The sequence below is a fragment of the Cupressus sempervirens genome, chromosome 9, assembly GCF_028749045.1.
Source record: "Cupressus sempervirens isolate cs-2001-9-10 chromosome 9, ASM2874904v1, whole genome shotgun sequence".
Lineage (NCBI taxonomy): Eukaryota > Viridiplantae > Streptophyta > Pinopsida > Cupressales > Cupressaceae > Cupressus > Cupressus sempervirens.
This window is the reverse complement of record NC_143126.1, coordinates 775,020,413-775,041,457: the sequence shown is the minus strand read 5'-3', so window position 1 is coordinate 775,041,457 and position 21,045 is coordinate 775,020,413. Positions and strand designations below refer to the sequence as shown.

The window sequence follows — 21,045 nt, the reverse complement described above, 5'->3', positions numbered from 1 at the left end:
TATTTTTTGCTAAACCAAAATTTAAGTATCTACTAATAATAAAATTACCTAATACTTTTCATATAAAATTTATTGACAAATTAGATTTAGAAGTTTTTTTTAAAACAAAAAATTATATTCATTCCAATAAACCTAAAAATAAAATTGAACACATTGATCTCCTTGCTAAAAATATAAAATTCAATGAAGCCTATCAGCTTAATTAAGATCATTTTTTGTGTTTTCAAACATGGAGATAGGAAATATTGTTATTTGACGTTCAATACATCATTTTGAATGGAAAGCTTTGCTAGCTTGATATATTGAAAATTATTTTTTAGGTTTTATTCAAATGATTGTCGATTGTACCATATTGAACGGAAAGCTTTGCCAATGCAATATATTGCAATTTTTATCACGAATTTAAGAAATATTCTTATTTGGACTTTTGTAAATTCAATGTATTAGAATTGTGTTTGGTTTGTCAATGGGCCCTTGGTGTGGTAAAGTTGAATTGTTCCTAACGAACCTACCATGAATGAAATCTTGTTGAGTGGAAGACTCTAATGAGATCAAGATTGTGCTTAGGAAAATTTGACAAAATAGATACGTCTATCTATGAACTCGTGCTACTCTATCACCTAGCAAAAATTCCATGATTTGATTTGCTTACAAACTTTATGCCTCTGCTAGATAGCCTTACCTCCAAGTCTTAAGATCCACCTCAAGAAAAGTATTTAGATTTAAAACAGGCCTATAAGAAATATTGTCATTTGGATGTCCATTACACGACATAGTTGGGAAAGGTTTGTCCTCATTAACAAGACATATTCTAATTTGAAACATTTGAATATTTTAATTTAAATATGGATTAATTACAATATATCTAATACAAATGGATAATAAGACAAAAGAATGATGACTAGCCTATTGAACTGTGCTCAATCAGTGGTCCCTCTCGCCTAAAACAGGCCTATATGAAAGGCACCAGCTACGGTGCAACTTATTTGCACCATGCCGTTAACAATTTCTGTCAGTGTCATTTCCATCTATGTTGTATCGTCTCTTGTCATACCTCAGTGATTTGACAGTGTTATGGGTAAAGCAAATGTCTTTTACCTTGTTTATTTGTTTTTATAATTTTTGAAGAATTTTTTATATATAATGTTTTTATAATATAATTGTAATATAATTTAATAATATATTAAATATCTCAAATTCATATAAATAAGTTTATATTATTAAAAAATTTAATATTATTAATATTTAAATTAAGAATTCTTTTTATTTATTAAATAATTTATAATTTTTTATGTTTAAATATTACAAATAAGATTTAAAGTTTAGTAATAATAATATTAAAAGATTTATATGAATTTGAGATATTTAATATATTATTAAATTATATATAATTTTTTTATAATATAATTTTAATTTTAATATAATATTTAAACATAAAAAATAATAAATATTTTTAAAAAAATAAAGAATTCTTTGTTTAATAAAGAAAGATAATATATTAATCTTATCGTATTTTATATTAAAGAATTCTAATTTAAATATATTAGGTTAATAAATGATAAGATTTTTAAGTTTTATAATTTTACATCAAATTAATTTAATATATTTCATTTATCTTTTTAAATCAGTTCGAAGTTATGACATTTGTAAGTGTAATGAGTTGTAACATTTTATCAACATACTCAATCGGTAGTGTATATCAGTAACATGGATGGGATAGGGTAGTGTATATCAATTGAAGAGTGATATTTTCAAAACATGGAAAGAAAACTATGGTTTGATTTCTAGTCTAAAATGTGTTAAATATTTAAAGTTGATCTATTTTTCTAACCTAAATTTCTTCCTTTCTATGTGATATTTAAGGGTTATCATTTATTCTCATGAGAGATTCCTATGTGAATCACTATTCATGATACATGGGTCAATGAGTTTGAGTAAAAAATTATAGAGTATATCATTATCACAACTATAACGCCAACAAACAACTTAAGTATAATATTCACTTCATCAAAATTATAGATTTTCTTTATTTAGTTTTGGTTGTTTATTTTTTTTATTTTTTTTATTTTTTTTGAAATGCGTCTGGTAAACTTTTTAACGTGACCGGTAGCGCTGGCGCGACACGCCCACCGGTACCACCAACGCTTTGACCTGGAGCTATGAACCAGTGAGGCCACAAACGGGGGACCTCATCCCCATGAGATTTGAACCTGGATGGCAAGGATAACAACGCAACAACTTAACCATCACAACATGCAAATTTATTATATACAAATTGTTTTAAAAAATCTGTTAATTGTGAAAGTTTAGACTCGTTGAGTGGTAAGTGCATGCAAATTTCAAGGTTTAAAAAGGTTGAAATATTTTCTTTCCATATCAAAACCACTCCATCATCTATCTCAATAGTCGAGTTTCAAAGTGATGCTTCGAGATATTTTTAGAATACTTATAGAGATATTATTATTAAATGTTAAATTATTATGATTTTTTTGGTTTCTTCTTGAAAAATTAAAAGTAAAAATTAAATATTTATTATTGATTAGAAATTATAGATTTTATTTAGTTAGGATTTTTTTTGTTTATCTTTTATAAATTTTGAAAATTAATTCTTTGAAATTTTAAAACTTAAAAACCAAATCTTTTATTAACCTAATATATTTAAATTAGAATTCTTTAATACAAAATTAGATAAGATTAATATATTACCTTTCTTTATTAAACTTAGAATTCTTAATTTTTAAAAAATAATTTATAATTTTTTATGTTTAAATATTAATAATATTATAAATTTTAATAATAATATTCTTATTTAAAGTTTAATAATAATATTAGAAATTTTAATAATATAAACTTATTTATATGAATTTGAGATATTTAATATATTATTAAATTATAGTACAATTATATTATAAAAAACATTATATAAAAAAATATTCTTCAAAAATTATAAAAACAAACAAACAAGGCAGCATTTTCTTTACCCATAACATTGTCAAATCACTGAGGTACGACAGGAGACGGTACAACACAGATGGAAATGGCACTGACAAAAATTGTTAAAGGCACGGTGGCACCGTGGCCGGGGCACTGGCTACGGTGCAACATATTTGCACCAGCCGGGCCTCTCCTCCATCCTTTCTCCGACGACTCCAACCTTACTTTGCAGGCGCAGGTACAAACGGTAGGCACAAGTACAAAGGTCTCTTCCACTGTGCCGTATGTTGTCCGACGCCGCCCTCCGCCATCTCCTCCACCATCCAGCTTGTCCAACAAGCAATAGGATATCCCGCCAGCTTTTTACAATTAATATCAACCAAACTCATAACTGCTCGTCCCGCCATTTTTCGTGGAGTCTGTATCAACAGAGCCGAAGTCATTTTCCTATCATATTTGCTGGGTGAATTTTCGTCTGTCTTGTTGTTGCTGAGTTTTGGCATCATCATTCTCGCCGCTGGGTGCCATTTTAGCGCTTGTTGCTGGGTTCTTTGCATTCATAGGTAAGTCTTTGTTCATTTAAATTTTCATTCCCTTTGTTTGTCTGAATTTGGTACATGGAAGTTCTACATTTAGTGTGAAAGGTGAAAGAAATTTCAAAGTTTTCCTTGTTACCAAGTGTTACAATTCGAATTTTTGCAACTACATATATGTTTTGAGACTTTGGATTTCTTTGTTTTATAGATAAAAAGTAAAAGGGCCTGTGAATCATTTATCATATACTGTTACCTCGTATTGTGCTGAATGTTGTTTAGGAAATTGGAAAAATGGGTATTTTTGTATTAAAGAAATGAAGAAAACATTACATTTCAGAGAAAAACATCATAGTTTATTAACATCTATCATGTGAAACAAAAATAAAACAGAAATATTTGTACATAAAAAATACAATAAATTACTATAAAGTAATATTTGTGCATAAAAAATTCAATACTCATTAAAAAAATTATCAAGTAAAATCAAATTTTTATAGTACATTTATTTAAACTTTTTTCCTCTTCTCTTATTTGTATAAATAATTATAATTATAAACTTTTATTATTTTTAAAGGCAAAAAATATTGTGGAGGATTCTTCTATTTAATTTTGTGAGATGTTATTTTAATTAATTAATTTATTTTTAATATATACATTGTAAATAAGATTAAATAGTTTTTATAATTTTAACTTATATAAATATTAAAAAAGAGAAAATTAATTTATATAATTTTATATCTATTTATTTTATAATTTTTATAAGTGAGATTTCTATAATTAGATTTATTTTCTATAATTGTTACAATTTTGATTTTTAGTCTCTCTCGATGAATTAGAATTAAGTTCTAATATAATTTTTAAACTTAACAAGAAGAAGTGTGAAGAGTGAAGAAAAAGAAGACTATTACAAAATTATTACTATACAATATATGTCTGAAATACATTAAATTAGTAAAACCTTCTTTGTTTAATAATTTATAAAGATAATCTGGAAAATAATAGGATTGATAAAATTATAAAAGATAGCATAAGCATTAAATAAATTCACTCAAATAAAAATTATTTTAATTTCAAACAATAAATGCTCATTTTAATTAAACAAAGAAATGTGTTGTTTCTAAATTCCTTTAAAAGAAGACTATTACAAGATTATTAATATACAATATATGTCTAAAATACATTAAAATAGTAAAAACATCTTTGTTGAATAATTTATAAAGATAATCTAGAAAATAATAGAATTGATAAAATAATAAAAGATAGCATAAACATTAAATAAATTCACTTAAATAAAAATTATTTTAATTTCAAACAATAAATGCTCATTTTAATTAAACAAAGAAATGTGTTGTTTCTGAATTCATTTAAATTAAATATAAAAAGATAAAATAGTTTTATCAAATTATGTAAATAAAATAATTAAATTAAATCAAATAATTGTTGTGGATACTTTAGGCATCTTAAATAAAAGTGTCACCTGAATAGTAATATCAAGTCAAAACTTTCTTAACATAATACAACAAGGCTTCGGAGGATTGAGTGAAGATTTAGATGTAATTTTATATATTTAATGGTTATTAATAATTTATGATTGTTGATTTTTATAGTTTTTTTCCTATTTTTCAAATAATAAAATAAATGAACTTTATAAATAAAAGTTCAATTTGCATAATAAAACAGAGATAAAATAATCTTATTTAATATTTATAAATTTAATTTCATATATAACATCGTTTTAGTCTTATAAGAAATAATAATTGATTTCATTAGTTTTAGTTTAAAAATAAAATTATTAAATAATATAAATAGCCAAAAAAAAATTATTTTTAGTAAATAAGATATTAAAAAAATTTGATAGATTTATAAAAAAATTAAAATTATTTAGATTTAAAAAATTAATACATTTATCAAAAATTTAAATTACATATAATATTACTTTAGTATAAAAGAAATAATAATTAATTTTATTAGTTTTGATTTAAAAATATAATTGTAAAATAATATGCTTTTAGCTTAGGTGAATGTTTTTTTTTTTTAAATTATGGAACAAACAAATCGGAAAATCATAGAGAAAGAAAGTTTGGAAAAGATATTAAATATATATTTTAATTTTCTTTTTAGATGATGAGCGAACGAGGCAGTTTGTCAGTACCTGTTGAACGGACTGAGGAGTGCGTACAATAAAGACTGACACTGACACTATTCTTGCCCATGGGATGGGATGCCATGCAAATGGTGAAGGCTGCCAATGCAAATATGTTGCACCGTAGCCAAAGCCAACTAGAAGTTGTCTTGCCCATTGAAAATTTTAGATTTCAACATTTTCAAGAAAATTTAGTCTTTATTTTCTAGCAGACACCACTAGACATTACAATTTGTGCAAAATATTCACTGTTTCTGAGGTAAACAAATGCTCAAATATGAGGCAAAAACAATAGTCTCGCCTATAGATAGGCAGGATGAATAATATCACCTTTTACCTAAACAATAAGATGATGTAATATAGGTCCAGAGATTTCCAAGTGTGAATATTCGCCTGCCGAATAAAAGAGCTTCAAATAGAAATTTTGCAGTCTCAAAAACAAAAATTTGCAAAAGTACTCTTACTTTTGCAAAACTGGAAGAAATTATTATTATTACATGGGGACCAAAAACTATTAACGTCTCTTGTTTAAAGCTAAAAACATTAGAGGAAAAATGAAATGTCTCTTTCCTCCTCATTCAATAGGAATTTAGTTTTTCTTAGATATTGATCAAATTGTTTTAGATATCGTTTTAGATATTTTTATTATACAATAATTAATATATATAAATAAATATAATATATTTTATTATCATTTATAATTTAATAAAAATGCATATGTAATAAAATAAATTTTATAACTAATAGAATATAATAAAGTTAATTTTTTATCTTCAATATTTTACTTTTTAACTTTCTAAAACATAAAAAATATAATATCCTAATTAAGTATAATTATATTAAAATATATATTTATTAAAGCACTTGATGATAATAAATTGAATTATTTTTTCATTCTTTTTCTTGTTGATAATATTTAATTATGTCCATAATCTAAAGTCTTTCAACTAATAATAAAACAATTTAAAGAACAATTTGTAATTAAACTAGGGGAAGAGTACCAAGAGCTACTATAGTAATTTTGAATCCTAAGCTACTTAATGATGCAATAGATTTTGACCATTTTCTTAGTCTCATATTTAACTCAAGTTGTTGATAAGTGATCTCTGAACTTATCTATCATGAGATTCTGGCTTGATCTCTAATTCAAAAACTTTAATGTAAATTAGAATGACACGTTTCAAAATTTAAAAATTGTAATGATTTTCTTTGTCATACTTATAGGTACATGACAGTGTAAACATAATTCTTTTTTGAGTTACATATATATATATGCACAAAAAATGTACCTTACCTACTACATGTTTTTTTAATGCACAACTTTTGATTTGACAACTTTGTATATAACTTAATTACTAATAACTATTGATTTAGCTTTTAGATGAATTTTGTGGAATCCTTCATGCGTGCAAATGTTAAAAGTGGTCATAATGCTATTTGAATTGTATTTTATATCGTTCTATTATCCACTTACTTTGAAGCCAAAATAAGTGGTACAATTGATCCAATACTTACATAAATGTCACATGCTTTATTTTATAAGAAAATAGATTATTTTACATTTACATTAAATAAAAAACCCCTCATCTTATAATTTTTATAGAGTTTTACACCGAGAGTGGGTCACACCTTTTCATTTAATTTTCTCTAATTTGGAAATGCCTCTTGGCTTTGGTATATATATTGCATATCTTGTGTTTCCTTGTTTTGCTTGTTGCTTTGTTCGTTGCGAGTGAGCGTTCAAGCATAAACGAAAGGTACAACAAAGAAAAATGCGTTGCAAGGATTACTAGGTATTTTGTTGGATCTCTATAACATTTTGATTTGGAACTAAAATGAACATCTCATGTGTTTGGCTTGAGTGTTTTTACATGCTTTCATAGATTCACACTTCATTTGGTGCTTTAAAATTGGATCTAGATTTGCTTTCACGCATATATGTTTCACATAGTAATTAGGCCCTATGAACACTATTTGGGAGATCTTGAGAGATTGAGCTTCATTCGTTTGCTTTCCATGTGAAGCTCCTCTTGACGATGGATCCCCTTGTAGGTAGGGAAGGATATTTGTCATTGTCTCACTATTCTGCTTGGGTTTGTCCTCAACATCCATTAGTACTTTCTCTTTTGAGACTAGTGGTGTTTGTTGTTGGATTTTTCAAAAAGTTAATGAGGTGATTTCAAATTAGCGTGTCAAAAAATCTTGTTTGCTATGTTTGGGTAAGGTGAAGAGGCTAGAGGAGTATGCTCTGTTCCCTTTTGGGCACATCAGAAACTTGGAACCTTTGAATCCAAACCAAGTCTCCATGTGGTACAACTTTGTGAGTCTTCCTTGATTAGAGAGGGTTAAACCGTAGTGGACATTCCCTTTATTGGGTCAACCACGTGGATGGTACCTCAAGCGGTAATAGCCATTTTTGATGTGGTAGTAGCAACCGCTATATAAATGTCCTTGTGGGGGAAATCCTCACGGGTGTAGTCTTTTGTTGGGTTGTCGGATCTCCTCAGTATCTTCAATTGATTAAATTCTCGAAATATGTCAAAACCCTGGTACGCCAGGATTGGATTTCGCCCACTCTAGATTGCAAAAGCTGCAGAGTTGACCATTACTAAGAACCTTAGTGCTGCCAAATTTTCTTTTCTAAGACTATGTGCGTGATTGAAAAATATTTTGAGAACATACACAGTAGTGGTTTTAGGGATTAGATTCATACTACGACACTATTTTTGTTCATGTGCAAGGTTGCTTTGTCCCTTGCCCATTGCTTGTAGATGTTTGCTTGAAATCTCTGATTGTTGTTCTATGTGCTTGATTATTATTTATAAATCTAAAATTGATCTTAGTTGGTTAAAAAAGGACAATTCATCAATCATCATTTGGACTCTAGGGTAACCGTGTTTTTGTTATTCCTGAGTTTATTTGACCATTGTGCACCTAATCTTGAGTGTCTAAAATTGTTGTCACTTTCAATCTTTGCATCATAGCTATCTTTGAGTTAGTAAGTGAAGAAAGTTATCTCATATCAATTTATCTCATATTATTACATTTTATTATAGAACATTATAACTCTTGGATAATTCCAAAATTGTGAGACCAACAATGGCATATTGTGTTAACCAATCATGAGACTTATATTGGCACATTATGTCTTTTTAAGCAAGACATGTTATGTTGGTGTTTGAAAACGTTACCCATTTCCAATTACCCTGATGAGAATATGACACATCTAGGGGTAGCTAACTCCCATTATCAACACATCCATTATATTTTCTCTTGGATTTCCTTTTAGCAAACCCATTCGATTTTTATTTTTTTTATCAATATCATGTTTGTCTCTCAAACTATGTATATTTCCATCTTGACATATATAGGATTAATTTTTTCAATCCAATCATTGTAATGGAGATACTTGAATTGGTAATTTCATTCTAAGATGTGCCTTCATGGATCCAACTGGTCCAGTTATCACAAATCTGATGAATTTAGCTGGGACCCAAAGTGGGTCCGGCTAAAAAAATTTCGTTTCCAAACCACTAATATGGAAAACTGGTCCATTGATTATATCGAGCTTACTGGAATCCATTTTAACCACTGATTTACCATTAAAAACTTATTTCAATTATTTTCGCACCATTGTGAAAACTTTTTCAGGAGGCCTGTTGCTCGACTTTAAAAAAATTGACATAAACACCTGATCAAGCTCTGAAACTCAGGATCTCTGTTCTCTCTAACATGTTTAATAGGCCTGCCAGATCTCATTGCATGACGACATCAAGATCACAAGATATTGACCTTCGAAGTTGCCAACTTAAATTCACCTGCAGATAAACATGTTAGAAAACTGGAAAGTGCATTTGGAAATGGCCTAGAAAACTGGACATATGGGCACTTGGGGATCTGGAATCTAGGGCATGAGTACATTGTCATGAGGAGAATATGATTATACGATTTGGGCTCATGATGGATCACAAGGAAAATTTGGCGAGCATCTGAAGTTGGCTACTTGGATTTTGCAAACTGGGAACAATGATAGAAAGCGATTTTTGCAAATGGAATTGGCTTGAAAAAGTGTGCAGATGAATTCGTCAAGACATAAAAATTGACACACCTGGAGTATTTTCAGTATAGAACATAGGGAAACCAACCATTCAATCTCACCTATCACGGATCAGGAGATATGACATCATGAATAGGGGTTCCAATCAATCTGTAAATACTGACACCAGTAAAACTTTAGAAATTTCGTTTGGAATCGCATTTGAAAACTGATCAAACGGATTCGTCAAGAGCTAAATTTGAAACATGACAGGTCTCTAACATCTACAATGCAACGCAAAAGGAATTTTAACATTTGGGTCGACTGGTCAAAAGTTACAAGACGTCAAACATGGCTTCCCAGAATTTTGAATATTTTGCAAATGTGTAAAAATAGTAAACTACCAACTTTGAGGGATTCAAAACCTAGTCAAACGAACTCAAAACGACTCAAAATTTGAAACATAGGCTCTCAGGTATGGACACTAGATATTTCCAAAGTGGTGAATCATGATGTAATTCTAGGTGTGAGATATTCAATCACAAACACAACCTCCTGTCGCTGTTTGACACTTTGGTGAAAATGCAAGATTGACAATTTCTAAAAGCAAGACTTCGCCAAATGACTCAGAATGATGATTTAACTTCATAGAACACTTAGACAGGTTGAAAATAGGGTGTTAGAAACATTAAACACCTTTTAGGCTTCAGACTGGCAGTCAGGTACATAGGTATCAAAAAGCTTTCATAGGGCTTAATTTCTCAACAGTGCTCAAAATCAGGGCTGCAATTTTGACCACCAACATGTTATTCACTAGAAGCAAAGATAAAAGCATGGATGAGTTGATGATTGATAGATTATTAAGGAAACATGGGGTTGAAACATTGAGATCTCACATAACTCATGAAGATATTGATGGAACTAATTCAGCAAATGATTTTTTTGGAAGAAATCAATACTGCTCTCCATTTCTTGCTCCTCCTAGATTATCACCTAAATCCTCTCACCTAATGGATGATAAAATCAGAGAAGATGAATTGGAAAAGATAACATACTTGGAGAAGAAAATATTGTGTAAATTATGTGTACTTCAGAGATTTTTATCACATATTTGGAGATGTCTTGTCATTGATGCCAATACAATTCTTTCCTTTTGTCATTATTCTTGCCTTTCTTGGTCATCTCAAAATTATCCCATTGAGATTACATCCCATGTTAGTTGTACTCAAGTTCATTCAAAATTATTATAAGCTTAAATTAATGTACATACATAACACATTTCTAGTGATCAAAGGAGTACGGTTACCCCGAGATTGTCAAATGAATATAAATATTATATTGAGTCATTGTTATTGATGGGTGTGGGGTTTCCACAATATGTGAGAACATTATTTGGATCTTGGTTATGAAGTTAATGAGTAAGAGGGACACATTTCTGTTAAGAAAAGATGTAATGAACACATTGAAAAGGGTGTGTTCCCTTCGATCACAAAACAATGAAATCGATGCCAAAAGTTTAAGTTTATGGCATGTAGAGGAAAAAGACAACTTCTTCTACTATAAAACACCCAATAGTGGAGAAAACTTTCCATTTATTATAGGTTTTCAAACACCATAGATGTGAGAGATGATGGTGAGATATTCACATAACTCTATTATAGCACTGGATTCCACTTTTTCAACAAACAAATATGTTGTGAGTATACCAATTTCAACTATATTAATATATATTGATATCCAACTATACCAATGCCAACTATATTAATATTAATTTCTAACTTTTGGATCCATGCTTGTGCTGAATTTTTTTTGTACCATCAAATGTTGCTAGTGTCAACCTAGACATCATATTCTACAGATCCTTTTTGAAAAAATGGTTTGTTTGACTTCCCATTGATCCATTCTTTAAGTTGTGAAACTGGATAAATGGGAGTTTTTGTCTTATTTTTGGATCAATCTTCATATAAGCCTCCATGTTGGCATCAAGATCTCCTTTCACAAGCCTTAGTTCTTTGCCTCCATTACTAAGGACTTTTTTGGGTATGAATGAAGGTTGTGTATGGTGTGTGCCTCCTATCCTTGATAAATTCATTGTTTCCTTCTTTCATTCTCTTTCAAGAGCGCATTGATCTCTTTGAACTAATTAGCCAAATATTGTACAAAATGAGTAGGGGATTGAAATGGGAATTACTAATTTGATTACATGTCCAAGACATTCCAAAAAAAAGAAATCTTTTTTCAATGAATGATCTTAAATGGATACCTATCAGAAATGAAAATATCTAGGAGCTTGACTTATGTGCTGCTATCCCTCTTGGGAGACTTGTTCACTTTATCAAAGGAGAAGGTATATTGCAGGATGACATCAAGACAACATTTCTACATAAAGCTCATAGAGAGCCTAAATTGGAAAACCCTACTAACCATAGTACCATAATGTATTCAAAGTATGCTTAACATTTTCCATATAATTAAGCATGTCATATATATATATAAAATTTATCATGTTGATTAATATATTGGTTTCTACATGTCCTTAAAAAGATATGAAAGTTTATACAAAAAAGGGGTTGCCAAATGAAAATAATTAGAGCATAATAAAACATGACATATGAAAATACATACAAAGTTTATTCCAATTTTTTTTTAACTATTTCATTTTGACACATGTTGGTATATTTACATCCATGTAGAATTACTAAGATACTTAAGAAGTATATAAATTTTACATTCATTCTACTTTCATAAATTTGGACTTCCTTGAAGTAAGAAATGGAATTGAATACCTATGTTTTCATAAAGTTTTTGTTTGATTTAAAATCATCTTGGTTTTTTTTTTAAAATTTCAAATTACATTTACTTTTGTGTACTTCAAAAAATTCATGTATTATAATATAGATTTAATGGTACCACTATAAAAACTTTTTTACGTATTTTAACAATATTAAGGGTCACTAACAATATTAAAAAATTTCAGGATGGGTAGAAAGAATAAGTGGGAATCACTTATCAAGTTAGATGTGCAAGACATCCCAAATGAAGGAAATCATTTCTCAAGTTGTGAACTTGAATGGACACCTATTGGAGATGATAATAAACAACAAATAGATTGGTGTGCTGCTATCCCTCTTGAGAGGCTCCCTCACTTTGTCAAAGGGGAAGGTTTATTGGATAGTACTGAAACAACATTTGTGCGTAAAAGGATTTTGGAGAGTAATTTGATAGAACCTACTAATCATGCCACAAAGATGTATTCAAGGTTTGTCTGCTTTAATAAATTGATTAAGCATGTCACTTTTTTTTATATCCATTAACTTATATTTTTTCACATGTTTAAACAGTTATCATTGTGCTTTTGGGCCACTAGATAAAAGAAATGCACCAACAAGCTAGGAAAGAAGTCACAATTTTATTCAAAAAAGGGGTTGTCAAACTCATTTTAATGTTAGGGTTATGTATGGTAGACCAGATGTTGCAATAATTATATATAATGAATTTAGTCATCAAGATGCCAATGGTGAATTTTGTCATGGAAAAAATGACCCCTCTGGTGATCCAAGGAGTAGTTTTGCACCAAGGTTATCAACTGAATGTAAATCATATATTGAATCCTTACTATTGATGGGCGTAGGGATTGACACAATATGTCAACGACATTACCTAGATTCTAGTCTAACAAAGTTGATGAATAAGAGGGATACTTGTTTGCTAAGAAAGGATGTGTTAAATGCATGGAAAAGAGTGTGTTCCCTACATTCACAGAAAAATGAGGATGATGCAAAAAGTGTATGTTTGTGGCATATAGAGGAGAAAGATAACTTCTTTTTTTATAAAACACCAAAAAAAAAAAAAAAATTCCATTTATCATAGGCATCCAAACACCATGGATGGTGAAACATTCACATGATTCAATTATTGCGATGGACTCCACATTCTCAACAAACAAATACTGTGTGAGTAGAACAATTTTAATTTTTTTTTATGGATTTTAATTTAGCCATTAGTTTTATTTGTCTAAAAAATTAATATATTGTTGCTTTTTTCATGTGTAGTATCAACTTTATACTTTGCTTGTATTTGATGAACAAGAAGTTGGTGTACCGGTTGCATGGGCCATATCCTCAAGAAATAAAGTTGAGGATATAAATGAATGGCTAATGGAGATTTATAAAAGAGGGAAACAATATAGAGAGGATTGGCATGTCAACGCATTCATGACAGATGATGCTAGCGCCGAGATTGAAGCAATAAGGTTTTCTCCAACCTTAGTTTATAGTTAGAAGAATGCAAATTTTTAATGTTTAGTTTATACATATATATGTTTTCCAATTTTTAGCATAAAAAAGTTTCAATTTAAGAATTATTATTTTTAGAATACTACTTATGAACTTTGATAATTAATTATCTTGTAGATTATCCTTTAAGTGTCGAGTATTGTTATGCATCTGGCATGTGCGTAGGGCATGGCTGAAGAATGTGTACAAGTAAGTTAATATTTTATTAGAATATATGAAAAATCACATACATAACATCATAACTCTATATTGTTGTATATAATCCAGATTTGTTAAAAATAAAGATATTGGAACAAGAATATTTGATAGACTGGGTGAGATAATGTATGCAATGCATGAAAATGAAGATGTCATTACTGATTTGATAATGAAGTTCATAGAGGAATTCAAAGAAGAGAAGGAATTCATTAATTACTATCAGAATTATTGGTGCCATGATGAGAGTCACATTGGTACGACCATCAAGATTATCTTTTATATTTTATTATGAATTTATATAATTTAAATTAATTATTCTATATGCTAAGATGTCATGTTTGTTTTTCTAGCGATGTGGGCAAAAAGCTTTCGGAGCTTCCCTCATGCAAATCAAGAAACTAATGCTTCGATAGAGTCATATCACTCCCACATCAAGAGTCAACATCTAAGTGATTGTTCTAGGAAATGCACAAGAAGAATGGATTGGCTCATCTATACACTTCTTCATAGGGTAGAGCCATTCTATAAAAATAAAAGATATTTGCAACAATCTGGATTTTTAACCAACTTCAAAAAGGAAAGATATTACATAACTGCATTAGAAAGATCAAAATTAATACCAGATACTGATTGCTATCAAGATGACCAGCTACCAAACACATATAAAGTTAGAAGTCAAACTATTCCAGCAAAATGGTATTTTGTAAGGAAATTTGGACCAAATTTGCATGTGTGTGATTGTGAATGGGCAAAAAGAGGAAACACATGCAAACATGTGTTGAAGATCTTATATATTATAAAGAAAAACACACATGATAAAGTTGTTGGTAAGTATCATTTAAAATTTAGCATTAGTTTATTTACATTTTATTAAAAAAAATCTATGTTAACTATATTAGTCTCATTTAAAATTACAGAAGCTTCTACTCCATTGGTCGTTGATGATGAGGAAGTCATAGGAAGATCGAGTCATGACATTAATGTCATTGGTAATGATCAATATGATCTCTATAGTTAAATATTAAATGATTTTATAATTCTCAACATTAATTACGTAATATTTCAATTGTAGATGATTGTATACTTTCTGGAAATCAAGATGTGCTTGAGGTTAACGTTGGTGAAGGTGACAAAACTGGTAAATTTCATAACTATCATTTTTAATGAAATTTCAATATTTATCAGTAATTCTGACTTTGTTATTACATTTGTATTGCAGATAGTTGGAATTTATCTACTACTATCAATGATAAGTTTCAAAAATCTGTTGATTATTTAAATTCATTGCTCGAAAATTTACCAACTAGTGATTATGACAAAGACATCTTTAGTCAATCTGTTGACAAATTTAGAGAAATTCATGCATCTCTTGCTTCATCTTCCAAATTTAAACCAATCCCTGGCTCAGATAACATATCTATGAGACGAATAGCACCATGGTTTAGTCCAAGTAAAATGAAAAAAAGTCATTCCATTCACAAAAAGCGTAAATCCCTCTCTAGAAACTTAAATAGTAGAGTTGAGGAGAATGAAAATTTCTAGTTCCCCTCTATAGGATGCAAAAAGAAAAAGAAAAAGAAAAAGGTCATAAATCGCTCAAATATAGCTATTCAAGAAGAAAGAGATATTATCAGGCAACAAGGTGAGTGTATTTTTAAGAAAAAGTATTTTTATAATTACATAGCAATAATTATTATTTTCATTTCATGTATTAATCATATTTCATTGTAGGTTTGGGTGATCGAGAAAGTATTCCACAGCGTCAATTACCTTTCTCCATTGATCTAAACCATACAACAATTGGTGAAGTGAAGTTTCCAAATGGTAAGCTTTTAGCTATTAAGTGTCTTTGTTACTTTTATAATAAAATACTTGGTTCATAGTTCTAACCACTTCTGTATGTACAAGATACAATTATTAGAGATCAACCGTCAATGATCAATACTATCCCTATCCATACCTTTGAACAAGTTATTGTAGGTAGATAGTAATTTTAATATTGTTTAGATTATGTACATAAATTAATTTTATACTTGAACATTTTATATAAGTTAAAATGTTAAATATAAGTTTTTAATGTAGATTTGGATGATCAACAAGATGCTCAACAACTTGCGTTGCCCTTCTCTATTGATCTTAACCAAACATTAACAACAATGGATGTGATAGATACTAGTCAAGGTAATGACATTATATAAATCAATGAATTATGAGTCTTTAGTTTGTAAATTTATTTTGCCAAAGTTTACATACTAAATGTTCATATTATTGCAGGATTAGATGATGAACAGAAAAATCAAGAATACATGCAACTAGATTCCATTGAATCTAATCAGGCATCAACAAAAAATGATGCAATAGAAGCTAGATATGGTAATGAAGTTATGAAATAAACATAATTATGAGTATTAAATTGACAACTATATTTTAAATTTATTGATGATATATATTAAATGTTAATGCTTTTTTTGAATTAGATGATCAACAAAAAATTCAAAAAAGCATGCAACCATATTCTATTGATCTTAATCAAACAATAGCAAGAACGAACACAATGCAAAGTAGAGATGGTAAGGAAAATACAAAATGAACTTCAATCAATTGTGTCTTTACTTTGAAAATGAATTTTATTATTAACACAATATATTTGCAGGTGTTGATGATGTTTATATGGAGGATGGTGATCAACACTTTTTTGTAAATTTATCGAAGTGATAAAATGGTTCCAATTAGAAGAGAGGTCAATATAAGTCAAGACTAAGAGCTTCACTATGAAAGATTTTCAAAACATATTGTATTATTTTATCATCAAAATATTATATCCTTGATTTTGTGCTTTTACAAGGGATTTGATTTTGTCTCGTAGTGAAAGCATTATGATGCTTTGAGTTATATTTTGGTAAAATAGTTGTTCATCATCTTCATATATTTATGTTGTCTTGAACTTTCCATGTGTTATTTGATTAAAGTTAGCATGTAACGTTTGATCCAACTTTAGTATTGCAATAACACAAATGTTGAAATAACATATGTGTATGGTTATGAATAACATGGTCAAATTAAGCAATTTTTTTGTAACATTTTATGTGGTTAAGAATCATGTAATTTTTCTCATTCTTACTTAGAAAAAAATAAGATGACAAGATATAGAATATATAAAATGAAACGATTAAGTAGGTTAACTATCTAAGAAATTATATTCAACATGGTTGTCTTATGAATTATTTTGTACAAAAAATTGATACTTGATAAGTAGGAGATCATTTCCATGGATGAAACTCCATAATTAAGCGCACTCAAGTTGGAGTAGTACTAGGATGGGTGACCTCTCAGAAAGTCTTGGTGCTTCACCCTTGTGAGCATCACCTAGATCCAATGAGTGCTAAGTGTTACATTTATACTCATGAGAGATGGATTCATGTTGAATCACTACTCATGAAACATGGGTCAATGAGTTTGACTCAAAATCACACACTTAAATCTTGAGAAGAATATCACAAATTGATACTTGCTTAGTTTGTTGTCATTAAATAAGTTTAATAAATAAATGAGGAACTATTAATGTTACATGACAATGGAGACAACACATAAACAGCTATGTTAAAAAATAAACAAATTTGAAAACATATGTATTTTTATGTTGTATTTATAAAAGAAATAAAATATTGTTAAATTTAATTTATTTATTTATTATAATTATTAATTTTAAACTATTTCATTTCAATTTTTAAATTTTTTTTTTTTTCAAAATCAATTAGAAATCTTAAATATGTTAAATATAACTATGCAAAAATATTATTTTATTTTTTAATGTACTAAATTATTAATTGAATTTCATAATATAATTAATATAATAATCAATTGATTTAATCTTATCTTTCAAGCAACTAATTTTTCTTTAAAAAGCTTATTACTTCTATAAAATAAACAACATTTATTTTATTTCTATATTACTATATATTTAAAACAAAAAAATTAATTGCATAAGTTTTGTCATTTATGAGTTTGGTTGATATTAATTGTAAAAAGCTGGCGGGATATCCTATTGCTTGTTAGACAAGCTGGATGGCGGAGGGCGGACAACATACGACGCAGTGGAAGGGACCTTTGTACTTGCGCCTGCAAAGTAAGGTTGGAGTCGTCGGAGAAAGGATGGAGGAGGGGCCCGGCCGGTGCAAATATGTTGCACCGTAGCCGGTGCCCCGTGGCCCGTGCCTATACGAAATATCATTATTGGGCGTCCATTACACGGCGTACCTTGTTGGGAAATGTTTGTTCGCGTTGGGAGGGCAAGTTGTAACGTAGGAACGTTCTTCGCTATTTACTTCATTTTCCACTTGGGTGACAAGGACAAAGCACAATCCACGTGGGCCCCGCACCCCCTTGAACTACTCGCCCTCTGAGCCCTCCATTCCTTTTTCATCCCTTCAGCTTGCCACGAAATTTCCTTGGATTATTTCTTTGAAATTCAAGCACGAGAAGTCGTCGGGAAACAACGACTAACACACAAGCCTTCAGCCTCATTCGTAGAAATGCTTGAACAATGACTTGGCTTTGGTCAAGGCGATTGCTTTTCCTGCACGGCAGCAGGAAAAAAAAAAACCTATCAAAGTAGGCATAGCAGTGGTGTTCAAGGATCAGAGAAAATTTCAAATTGGTAGGAGAAAAATTGCAAAGCGTTAGCGGCGGCAATACATTTGAAATGGCTCAGGATGACTACGAATCGAAACTTCAAACTGAAATCGCCAGCTGGAATTCAAGGTCTTGCCAGCGGTACTGCAACATGAGATTCATTCCTGAACCACAACAAATCGAATTGGGAATGAGAGGCCTGCTGTGGTCCATTCAAGCCCGACCCTTGCAAAACCCTAGCGAATATTCCTTCAATGTCATGCATGTCAAACGATCGGAAAACCCTCTGTTTACATCAGAAGCCGCGGCCGCCAATTTGCCTGCAAAGTTTGAGCTTCTGCTTCAAGAGTATAAGGCATCCATGGAGTCTGTGCGCAGAGCAGACGAAGCGCTGGATAAATTGTATGCATTTTCCCGTTTATTTTCCTTCGCGGAAAACGATAAACGGTGGGGGATCGTTGTGGACGCGAAGATCACCGTAGCGGTTTGCGAACTCCCATGTTTCCGTTCGCCGGCAGCAGAGTGAGAGCTCCGAGAAATCAGGATGATGGATTGACAAGTGGACGGTTGCAGATGAGCTCTGGGCGACCGGTTTCTTTCCACCGGATAGTTGGAAATGCAGCATGAGAATGATTCAGGCAAAGGCCGTTGAAAACGGAGATGTTGCTCAGTGGTGCAGGGTTCGAACCTTCGACAAACCCAACCCCAATTTCCAGTTTGAGGTTGCTGTTCATGAGTTTTTGGAGGGAGATAAAGTGCTTCTGCGAATTGGTGTGGCCAACGACCGCCCCCTCACTGTGCGTGTGTTTTTGACGGAGTCTGTGGAAGTCGTCTGTTCTCAGGAGGGGCTCGTAACCGGGACCTCCTTGGGGTTGGCTTATTTGCTCCCTGACTTGGTGAAAGATTACATCAAATCTTCCCTGAGGGAAAGTGAGGAGGAGCTAAGAAATAAGAATGTCGTGCAAAGTCTTCTCCAACATTTGATTAGGTATTTGGCTTTTCTGGGGCAAATTTGTGTCATTTGTGGGAACAACCGGCCGTCGCATATTGTTGCCTGGAAGAGTAGTTGCAAAGATATTTGCAAGGCTACAAAGCAACGGTACAAGGATGCAATTGCAAGGGTTTTCCCTGAGCCGAAGATTTTGGAGCAGGAAAGGAGAAGTAGAAGAGAGAAGTATGTGAAGAGTTTGTACAGAAATTCGAAGGAGGGACGCAGAGAACTTGGATTTCTGCTTAAAGCGGACGTCGTGGACGAGGAAGAAACCAAAGACTGTAAGGACGAAAATGCCATTGATTACAGAGGGGCGGTTGAGATAGTGGCGAAAATGGTTAGCATAAAGTTTGTAATTTACTTTTTGTTTTGGGTGAGAAATTTCGTATATATTATCCATCATTTGTAACGCGTCTTCCTGGAATTGTGGTGCAGGAGCACCCCAAATATTCAAGCCACAGTTGAAGTCTAAATATTCAAGCCACAGTGGAAGATTATAAGGACCGCAAAGATTCTCAAAACAAATCAGAAGGAAGGAATGTATAAACAAGGTCATCAAATCAATTGGACAATCTTGGAACCTATAATGATGCTAAAATAATATTAGATCTTCAAGATCGGTTTAGTTATAGAAAAGAGTTTAATGTTTAATAAAACCATTGTATGGTTTTTCAAGTTCAAACATTAAATAAAAAAAGTAATCATTGGTTTAGGGGGAAGTTTAGTTTGTAATAATTTTAAAATACCCAACTCAACAATGATAGTTGGTTGGAATCAGTTATTTTAGGCTGTCTTATAAATTGGAAAGAGTCTCTGATGTAAAAGGGGAGAGAAAATATTGGAAGACTGGTATGTATAGACTGGTGAACAACAATATTAAAACTTAGATATTTTGCAACTCAAATTCAATATTGTGGTCCGCAAACTGATTGGTTGGCTCTACAAATGCATTAATAAGGTTTCCTTTATCATTCCAAGTACTTTGTTGATAAGTTTCATGTTATTATAGGTTTGTTGTTACGCCTATTGCAGAACCAGTAGATTTCTTTTAATTATTTATTTGTTGTAGTAGGTTTTAAAGGAAATGAAGATCTTTCCATGAGGATAAAGGCCTGATACTCATGAAAAGAGTTATTCTAACATGTATGATATATTACTAACCACGCACATGTAGAATTAAACAATATAGAGATTCTATACAAACAAGGGGTTTATTTGTTGATTGGAGACATTAAACAATGTACATGTGAAGGTGAATTCATTGTTAGTTGGGATTGGAA

The 21,045-nt window shown here is 30.5% G+C and overlaps 1 protein-coding gene across 1 annotated transcript; it reads left to right on the top strand.

Moving 5' to 3' along the window:
• The first annotated feature begins 19,286 nt into the window (after positions 1 to 19,286).
• On the top strand, positions 19,287 to 20,603 carry LOC149541013 (uncharacterized). Its single transcript, XM_089799783.1, has 2 exons — positions 19,287 to 20,102; positions 20,201 to 20,603. Exons 1-2 carry the CDS (start codon positions 19,398 to 19,400, stop codon positions 20,228 to 20,230), a joined length of 735 nt encoding a protein of 244 aa, XP_089655909.1. The 5' UTR covers positions 19,287 to 19,397; the 3' UTR covers positions 20,231 to 20,603.
• Positions 20,604 to 21,045: the final 442 nt, after the last annotated feature.

Excerpts from the sequence above, each read along its gene's own strand:
- LOC149541013 (XM_089799783.1), top strand. The coding sequence starts at position 19,398 with ATGAGAATGATTCAGGCAAAGGCCGTTGAAAACGGAGATGTTGCTCAG. Across the intron at positions 20,103-20,200 it reads TTGAGATAGTGGCGAAAATG|GAGCACCCCAAATATTCAAG; the intron begins GTTAGCATAAAG and ends ATTGTGGTGCAG.